This window comes from Neolamprologus brichardi, chromosome 9 (genome assembly GCF_056152115.1).
Source record: "Neolamprologus brichardi isolate AB-2024 chromosome 9, ASM5615211v1, whole genome shotgun sequence".
NCBI lineage: Eukaryota > Metazoa > Chordata > Actinopteri > Cichliformes > Cichlidae > Neolamprologus > Neolamprologus brichardi.
In genome coordinates, this window is record NC_142112.1 from 40,476,073 (window position 1) to 40,486,191 (window position 10,119).

Sequence of the window (10,119 nt, forward strand, 5' to 3'; positions counted from 1 at the left end):
AAAGGACTGTTTTTCACCTGCCCGTTCTGAACCTGGACATTAAAGACTGCTGGCTTCAAGGACATTAATCCCAGTGTCAGCCAGCCAATAACAGCCTGTGTTTTTCAGCTCTTTAGGAGTCAGAAATGAGAAAGACACAGACTGCTAACCTCTCCCTGCAGGAAATAAGCTCCGCCTCTTCCTTTCCTGTATATGAGTGATTTGATTCTGACATGAGACACAATGAGTTTTCTGTTTATTGTGACTTAAAGCGAGCAGCAAAGACACTAAACTGTGTGTTTCCAGCTGAAGCTGCTTTTTGTGTTGCTCCCACAATACTGTCTAAAACAGTCAGTGAGGAAAACTCAGTTTCTGCTTCCAAGCTCATTGTGAGAGGGCACATTGTGTTCCTGCAAGTGCTGATTTTGTCTGCGTCCCTGAGTTTAGTGAGCTGCCTCCAAGGACGTGTGAAACCCAGTGTGTTAAGGCTGCATCTCCCAGATGTTTCCACCTTTCCAGCACAGACGATAAATGTTCCCACAAAGGCTCAGAGACTGTTTTACTTTCTGAGTGTTGGCCTCAAGAGATTGCTCAGTGAGCACCTGAGTGTTTCTGGGACATCGGAGTTACCATGGAGACAGTCAAACTTTGATTCACTTCCTGTTTCCACTGTTAGTCTGACTTCACCGGTTGGTCCCAGAGTATCAGAGACTCGTCCTCAGACAGACGCACACAGGTGAGTCAGCACAGGTATTATAACCCTGCTGGTTTCTGATCTGATGAAACATCGTCTCATTATTATCACTGAGTCTTGTTTTTATTTGGGAGCTTTATTAACACCACATGTATCTGCATTTTATCTGTGGTCTTATGATAGATGATGGCAGCACAGTTTCACAGAAAGATGATACCATCAGTCAAATGTAAGAAAAAAGGAAATTATTGAAATGTTTATATTAAACATTAAAAAAGAGAAAAAGCTTTGTGTAAAATCTCTTCTTATTTAAAAACTAGCAGCTTTCATTGGTAGCAGGTGAGAAACACGTGGCTGTGTGAATAAAGGAGTTCAGCACATGTGCATCAGAGCACACAGCAGGGGTAACCTGGACATCTGTGAAGGTTATTAATGCACAACTATAGCTGCAGGTTTAAGAGCAGCGCATGCTGCAGTCAGAACTGTTACCCAATGAAAAGATCTGCAGCTTCATGAAGCAGCTGGAAGATCAAACAGTCCAACATTTATAAAGTGCTGTTAGAGGTCCAGCTGAAGCAGTACAGATGTGCTCCTGTCCCACATTCAGTCCAAATGAATGAGCTTTCAAAATGAGATTACTGAGAATATTTGAATTGTGACTCAGATGGCAGATCCAGGCTCTCAGCCTCCAGCTGAAACTTCCAGTCCTCCCCCAGCCAGAAGCTCTGATGCTGGGCTGAGAGACTTTGATCCTTCCCTGGATCCAGAAGTCCAGGAGGGAGAAGGAGAACAGGACCTCCTTCCTGATCTGGAGAGGCCTGAGGGAAAGAAAGATGGAGCAGACAGAGCTTTGAACAAACCTCCTGAGCTTCACCTCCACAAAGGTGCAGACACTGATGCACAGATTCACATGTGACACCTGCAGCGTCCAGCTTGTGCCGCTGACATTATCTCCACTGTGATACAAGCCTCATTCACTCGCTCACACACGTTCATACGATCACCTTTTCCTCACAGTCACACACATGAATGTAATGAGGGGAACTCGGGGTCACTGTCATTCCTCAGGATCCTTTGATATGCAGACTGGAGGCTCTGTGGATGAAACACCGACTGTCTGAAGCACTCTGAAGTGTTCATGATGGACTTCATCCTGATTAACACTACAATACTTGTTACAGGCCTTTTATATGGAATAATATTCTTTTCCATTAAAGCTCTGAACATTCTCACTCTTTCTGGACCAGGTGTGACAGGTGAAGGACACCGGCCAATAGGAGGACAGAACCTGAGAGCCATTAGTCACATGACTTCAGCTGCTGCTGCCTCACCAACCACTGGCCCCTCGGTGAGTCTAGAGTTCCAGCAGTGACCACAGGAAGTGCACACGTGTGATCTAAAGCTACATGTGGGCCTGTGACGATCAGTCACTGTGGTAGACGGGTTTGTGAGTCCCTGTGATGCTGGGAGTGTCCAGGACAGTCGCTCCTGATCGGGTCTCTCATGGAAAGCTGGTCCCAGGAATTCCTGGAAAATTCCTCCACAAAGAGAACTGGGAACATAAGTGCAGAGTGACAGAGGTGCTCAGCAACCCTGCTGTTATATGGGAATATAACCAGAATAGTCGGCAACCACTTGAGTTAAGTTAGCCAAAGAGACTCAGACTGACTTCATCATGTTGGCAACGTGTCTGCATTGATAAATTCCAGTTATTCACCAATCAGAGAATAATTCCAGTCATTCAGAGACAGATTGGGATTGTTTGGAGGATGTAATCGTTTCCTTCAGGGAGCGTGTTGGACGCTCAGTGTCCGGGTGATTAGCTGGCTGATGCAACTACTTAGAATCAGTTTGTGAATATGAAGAAAATCAGTGCAGTCACTGGACAAACTCTGATTCTTCCTAGTTTCACTCTTGTTTCAGTCCAGTGTGACTGAGGTGGTAAAAAATGATCTGACTTTTAGCCACACAGCTGTCTGCTAGAGAAAAAGCCTTTGTGCACAACTTTGTTAAAGGCAAACGGCACCATGTTCACTGCAGCTGCAGCAAACGCAGCAAAGAGTGAAAGTTGGACTGCCAATGTTGTGACTGTTTCATGAGAAAGAGCAGGAAAACAACCATCACACACCCAGACACAGTGCTGGGATTAGAATTAGACTTTAGAGCAAATGTAGGACAAAAGCTTTAATATGAAAGAGGAAAACCCAACAACAGCCAGAGCATGAAGCTCAAAACTGTACCAACCACCAAGAAAGCTGACAGGCCTGTGACACGTCAGAGACGCCGTTCAAATCATAAAGAAGTTGGTTTATTGACAACATGTAAAAAACCAAAAGAATCAACCTTCAGTTTAGAGCGAGTCGACCAATCAGGCACAGCAGCAGCTCTAGAATAAGCAACAGTTTTATGTATTACAAACAACCTTTCATATACACACATACATATGGCTCATATGCTGTTTAAAAAGGGCTCAAAGACCCAACAGATTACACAAAGTACAAAAATACTTTCATTCAGACAACAGTCAGCTGTGCACGAGACAGAGACTACAGTTAGTAACATGGACTCACTTTGTTTCAGACACGACACAAAGTAACACAAAGCCACAAAGAGCAGAAACATCAAAAAGGAGGCAGAGCAGCAGCAACTCTCCATGAGCTGTGAGGCTAACAGCCACCCACACTTCCTGTGATGCACAATGAAAACAACATGAACCTGAAGGATGATAATAACAGAAAGAAGTCTAAGCTAACGTTACACAGCGCTCACACAGCGCTGACTGTACAGGCCTCACACAGCTACGACCTGCATCCACAACACCTGATTCTACTGAACACAAACAAGTTAATGATATCTGAGCAATCCAGGGAAGGCTTCCAGGAACGTGAGGATCCACAGACAGCTCTACAACAGCATCAGGCAGCAACAATGTTACTGATCACCAGTGTTGGGTAAGTTACTTTAAAATAGTAACTTAGTTACATTACTAGTTACTTCTATCAAAAGTAACTCAGTTACTTCAAGTTACTCGTTACTTTCAAAGTAACTAGTTACTAGGGAAAGTAACTTTGGTTTTACTCAGAATTCTCTTGTTAATGTGTTGCTTCCATAACTTTGCCAGTCTTCTAGCTTGCTTACTTGCCACAAGTGCACTGTGCCACCTACCAATAGAAAGGAAAAGATAATACATATTTCCACGAGAGAAATCCCACGCCTGGACCGTCATTGACTGCTGCCATGATTCTAGCCTACGTCACAGCGTCATGTGCGCCTTTTACATCCAACACAAAAACTGCAGTCGTGGTGCTTTGACTGTACTCAGAACTCAGAAATTCTGCCTTCTGAATAGGAAGATGTAGGTAACACCAGACTGCAGATGAGCTGCATACAGGGCTGGACTGGGACAAAAAATTGGCCCGGGCATTTTGACTAGAGACCGGCCTGACATTATAGGAAAAATCATAAAGCCTTTGAATGAAAACAAATGCTGTTGTGACAGTGATGTTCACTGTTTTGATGGTATATATGTATCAATCTATCAATGCTTTGTTGTAAGATTCAGATAATTATTTTTTAAAAGCTAGACATTTTAAATGAGAATAAGAAAGAAAAGTATTTCTTTGTGCCCCCCTCTCCTTGTTAATGCCCTACCTGGCCCCCCTGGCAAAACTTTGCTAGATCCGCACCTGCACAGTTACCAGCTGTCAGCTACCTAAAAAAGGATCCTGGGGTTATCTGTCTCTCAGAAACAGTTCATAACTTCCCTTCAACTCATTCCTGTCACCTAAAAGGTAAACCTGTTCCTCCATCACCTGTTCAGCTCTGATGATTCAGTAAGGACATCTCCTGGTTTCATCTTCATGTTTCCCTCTCACCAGATAAACAAACTGACATCATGACCAGCAGCTTTTTTGCAGCTGTGGCTCCAGCAAACATCAGCTGATACTAGAAATTAATATTAAATAAATTCTAACAACAGCTGATCAAGCTTAAACGTGCTGCTGTTGTTTAACGCGAAATAGGCTGGTTTCTTTCTGGCGCAAAGTGGGCGATAAACAAACAAGAGAGCCGATCAGCTGATCATTGATCAGTTTCATGATTGAAGTAGAAACGGGAGAGGGAGGGGGGAGAATGAGAGAAGAAGAGGCAGCTATGCAGCAAAGACACAGAAAAACTCCAGCTTTGTGTCTTTTTCATTGTAGCTGAATTACGGGACAAACTGTTCCTTTTCACCTCAATAAGAAACGCGTAATATTTTCTCTGAATACCAGACGGGACGGTTGGCAACTCTAATAACTTATGAACAAAATAAAGTTTAACATCGTTAACATCATAGCACCCACCCAGCTGTATAGAAACTCCGTCATGCTAGCTAGTACGCAGTACGGAAAAAGTTAGCATAACGAAAATAAACTCCACTTAAACTTGGTTTATATCTGACCCAGATAGACTGCAGGTCATAACTTCTTACCTGAAGTTCAGTTCACACTTGGACCGGCGGCCGCCTCGGGTCTCTTTTCCTTCTGCGTCCCCTTTCTCTCATCCACCTGCTGCCTCCACCACTTGCTAATGTTACAGAATCTGTGGAAGCTCCGCGATAGCCGCCACACGAAGTAACGAGTAACGACCCTATCTAAATCCCAGTAACGACTAACGCGTTCCTGATTTTGGCATAATAACTAGTTACCGTGCTCGTTACCACAATAATAACGTAGTTACTGTAACGCGTTACTTAATAACGCGTTAGTCCCAACACTGCTGATCACTGACTCTTTCATCCTTTTATACTCAATCAAAAAGTGCTGTGTTCACATTTGTTTCTGCTGAAATCCAGAGACTGAAAATGTTTTAAAGTTTGAATAAACTGACTGAACTTCTCACGAGTCCAACCGTGAGGAACACTTCCCCCCATGACACATCACAGGAGAACGTCTCAGTGGAGGGGGGGCAGTAGCTCAGTTTATGCAGTCGCACTCAGAATCGATGCCTCCAGTCAGGGTCAAACGTGGTCCTCAGAAACCTGCAGATGTTTGGCTCTCGCTGGTCTCTGCGTCTGTAGACTGAGCTGATGTTTCTCCAGGTGTCTGGTAAAAGGACGACGCTGCTGTCCAATGAGGCGAGGAGAGAAGTAGCCAAACAGGCGAGAGCCGTGAAGGAGGAACGGCGGGCAGCTCTGGATGCCCGACATAAATACCTGATGAGCAGGCTGGCAGACGCCGGCAGCCTGGAGGAGGCGGCGGTGGAAGACGCCATCGTCTCTGATGACAGAGTAAGTTCGTGATCCTTCCTCAGAGTTGAACCTTTGAGTCATTAATGTCTGATTCTTCCAGTTCAGTCTGATCCATGAATTCTTTGCTGCAAACGGATCCAAGAAGCTGATTTTCTTCTATCAGGATGTCAAACAGGTAATTTTGATCACATTTCAATGACGGACACATGAAGGTCTAACCGCTCTTCATAATCTGCTGTTTGTTGCACTTTGTATTCATATCTTTTAATATCTGCCTTTCTCCCAGAGTCTGTCCTCCCGTCAGTCTTCCTTTGTGGACGCATCAAACTCAGCTGTGGCTCAGAGGAAACTCTTCCTCACTACGGGGAACTCTGAGGTTGGCTTCAGCTTTTTATGCTTAGTTCATGTGAGAATCACAGAAAAATGCTGATATGAGTGGAAGGTTCTGCTGGGAAATTGGCAAAGAGCAGATTATTGAACAGCGAGGCAGACAGTTCGTTTCAGTGATGCCAGTTTATTAGAAACGAGGACTGTGGGGCTGCTGGAAGTCAGGACGGCCGTTCTCTGGATAAACCTGACAGCTGAGGTGGAGAGCAGGATTTATCCACAGACGGCTTCTTCCAAGCAAATGTCCTGAACACACCTGAGCTGAGTGTTACACAGAAACGTGTCTTAAAGCACGAGCCTGGATCAGACTCGAGGACTCAGAGCTGTGTGACGTCACATTGATCCACCTCAGGAGCAGCAACGTGAGCTAAAGGCTACATGCTAATAACATTTCCCCTGGATGTGGTTTGAACAGGATCATGAATGATGAAGTATTTAAAGTCAGTTCCAGCCTGAGTCGGTGCCGTGTTGGCAGCTCTGATATGCAGAAACGTTCAAACATGGGACAGGAATAAAAACACTCCTGTGACGTCAGAGTTTATGAATGATGACAAACTGTTGCTTGTTTTTAGAAACTTTGTTGATGCTTAAAATGATCAGGACATAAAAGCTGAATAGATCCACTTCAAACTGTAGTTTTCTCTGGTCCCCTCCCCAATCAGACCAGGAGTGACATGTTTAGCCGCATGTTCTCCTTAAATTGCTGGCTGTCTGAGTGGTGTCCCAGAAACGATGTGGGCTTCATAGATAATTGGCAAACCTTCTGGAGGAAACCTGGTCTTGTTAGGAGAGATGGCATCCATCCCACTTTGGATGGAGCAGCTCTCATTTCTAGAAATATGGACAAATTTATTAAACCCCCCAAAACATGACTATCCAGAGTTGGGACCAGGAAGCAGAGTTGCAGTCTTACACGCCTCTCTGCAGCTTCTCTCCTCCTGCTACCCCCCCAAAAACCCATCTCCATAGAGACTGTGTCTGCTTCCAAAAAGACAAAAAACAAACTAAAAACCAGCAACAAACAACTTAAACATTTACAAAGAAAGAACAATACAGTATCCACATCTGAACCAAAGAGTAAAACAGTGAAATGTGGATTATTAAATATTAGGTCTCTCTCTTCCAAGTCTCTGTTAGTACATGACTTAATAAATGATCAACAAATTGATTTACTCTGCCTTACAGAAACCTGGTTGCAGCAGGATGATTATGTTAGCTTAAATGAATCAACACCCCCGAGTCATTCTAACTACCAGAAATCTCGAAGCACAGGTCGAGGGGGCGGTGTGGCAGCAATTTTTCACACCAGTCTATTAATTAATGAAAGACCAAGACAGACTTTTAATTCATTTGAAAGCCTGATGCTTAACATTGTCCACCCCAGCTGTGTAACTCAGAAACCAGTCTTACTTGTTATCATCTATCGTCCACCTGGGCCTTACACAGAGTTTCTGTCTGATTTCTCAGACTTTATATCTAATTTAGTTCTGAGCTCAGATAAAATAATTATTCTGGGTGATTTTAACATCCATGTAGATGCTAAAAATGACAGCCTCAACATGGCATTTAATCTGTTGTTAGACTCAATTGGTTTCTCTCAAAATGTAAAAGAACCCACCCACCACTTTAATCACACTCTAGATCTGGTTTTAACATATGGCATAGAAACTGAACATTTAACAGTGTTTCCTGAAAACCCTCTCCTGTCTGATCATTTCTTGATAACATTTACATTTACAATAATTGATTACGCAGCAGTGGAGAGTGGACTTTATCAAAGTAGATGTCTTTCTGAAAGCGCTGTAACTAAGTTTAAGAATATAATCCAGCCACTGTTATCATCGTCAATGCCCTGTACCAACACAGAGCAGAGCAGCTATCTGAACGCTACCCCAACAGAGGTCGATTATCTTGTTAATAATTTCACCTCCTCACTACGTACGACTCTGGATACTGTAGCTCCAGTGAAAACTAAGGTCTCTAATCAGAAGTACCTGACCCCGTGGTATAATTCTCAAACACGTACCCTAAAGCAGATGACTCGTAATCTGGAGAGGAAATGGCGTGTCACAAATTTAGAGGATCATCATTTAGCCTGGAGAAATAGTTTGTTGCTTTATAAGAAAGCCCTCCGCAAAGCCAGAACAGCTTACTACTCATCACTGATTGAAGAAAATAAGAACAACCCCAGGTTTCTCTTCAGCACTGTAGCCAGGCTGACAAACAGTCAGAGCTCTGTTGAGCCAACCATCCCTTTAACGTTAACTAGTGATGACTTCATTAACTTCTTCACAAATAAAATTTTTATCATTAGAGAAAAAATTACCAATAATCATCCCACAGATGTAATATTATCTACAGCTACTTGTAGTTCCATTGATGTTAAGTTAGACTCTTTTTCTCCAATCGATCTTTCTGAGTTAACGTCAATAATTACTTCCTCCAAACCATCAACGTGTCTTTTAGACCCCATTCCTACAAAACTGCTCAAAGAAGTCCTGCCATTGATTAATTCTTCGATCTTATATATGATCAACCTATCTCTAATAATCGGCTATGTACCACAGGCCTTCAAGGTGGCTGCAGTTAAACCTTTACTCAAAAAGCCATCTCTAGACCCAGCAGTCTTAGCTAATTATAGGCCAATCTCCAACCTTCCTTTCATATCAAAAATCCTTGAAAGAGTAGTTGTCAAACAGCTAACAGATCATCTGCAGAGGAATGGTTTATTTGAAGAGTTTCAGTCAGGTTTCAGAGCTCATCACAGCACAGAAACAGCTTTAGTGAAGGTTACAAATGATCTTCTTATGGCCTCTGACAGTGGACTCATCTCTGTGCTTGTCCTTCTTGACCTTAGTGCAGCATTCGATACTGTTGACCATAATATTCTATTAGAGCGATTAGAACATGCTGTAGGTATTACAGGTATTGCACTGCAGTGGTTTGTATCATATCTATCTAATAGACTCCAATTTGTGCATGTAAATGGAGAGTCCTCTTCACACACTGAGGTTAATTATGGAGTTCCACAGGGTTCAGTGCTAGGACCAATTCTGTTTACATTATACATGCTTCCCTTAGGCAGCATCATTAGAAGACATAGCATACATTTTCACTGCTATGCAGATGACACCCAGCTCTATCTGTCCATGAAGCCAGATAACACACACCAATTAGTTAAACTGCAGGAATGTCTTAAAGACATAAAGACTTGGATGGCCACTAACTTTCTGCTTCTCAACTCAGATAAAACTGAGGTCATTGTACTCGGCGCTGAAAAGCTTAGAAATTTGGTATCTAACCAGATTCTTACTCTGGATGGCATTACCTTGGCCTCCAGTAACACTGTGAGGAACCTTGGAGTCATTTTTGACCAGGATATGTCCTTCAACGCACATATTAAACAAATATGTAAGACTGCGTTCTTCCATTTGCGCAACATCTCTAAAATTAGAAATATCCTGTCTCAGAGTGACGCTGAAAAACTAGTTCATGCATTTATTACTTCCAGGCTGGACTACTGCAATTCATTATTATCAGGATGTCCAAAAAACTCACTGAAAAGCCTTCAGTTAATCCAAAATGCTGCAGCAAGAGTACTGACAGGGACTAGAAAGAGAGAGCATATTTCTCCTGTTTTGGCTTCCCTTCATTGGCTTCCTGTTAAATCCAGAATTGAATTCAAAATCCTGCTCCTCACATACAAGGTCTTAAATAATCAGGCCCCATCTTATCTTAATGACCTTGTAGTACCATATCACCCTATTAGAGCACTTCGCTCTCGCTCTGCAGGCCTACTTGTTGTTCCTAGAGTATTTAAAAGTAGAAT

The 10,119-nt window shown here is 43.0% G+C and overlaps 1 protein-coding gene across 1 annotated transcript; it reads left to right on the forward strand.

Annotated features, from left to right (window-relative positions):
• The first annotated feature begins 673 nt into the window (after positions 1 to 673).
• On the forward strand, positions 674 to 6,588 carry LOC148101674 (uncharacterized). The gene is made up of 6 exons (XM_087846716.1): positions 674 to 715; positions 1,338 to 1,557; positions 1,921 to 2,021; positions 5,754 to 5,942; positions 6,004 to 6,078; positions 6,190 to 6,588. The coding sequence occupies exons 2-6, from the start codon at positions 1,338 to 1,340 to the stop codon at positions 6,331 to 6,333; spliced, it is 729 nt and encodes a 242-aa protein (XP_087702842.1). The 5' UTR covers positions 674 to 715; the 3' UTR covers positions 6,334 to 6,588.
• Positions 6,589 to 10,119: the final 3,531 nt, after the last annotated feature.

Excerpts from the sequence above, each read along its gene's own strand:
- LOC148101674 (XM_087846716.1), top strand. The coding sequence starts at position 1,338 with ATGGCAGATCCAGGCTCTCAGCCTCCAGCTGAAACTTCCAGTCCTCCC. Across the intron at positions 1,558-1,920 it reads TGAGCTTCACCTCCACAAAG|GTGTGACAGGTGAAGGACAC; the intron begins GTGCAGACACTG and ends TTTCTGGACCAG. Across the intron at positions 6,079-6,189 it reads TCTATCAGGATGTCAAACAG|AGTCTGTCCTCCCGTCAGTC; the intron begins GTAATTTTGATC and ends CCTTTCTCCCAG.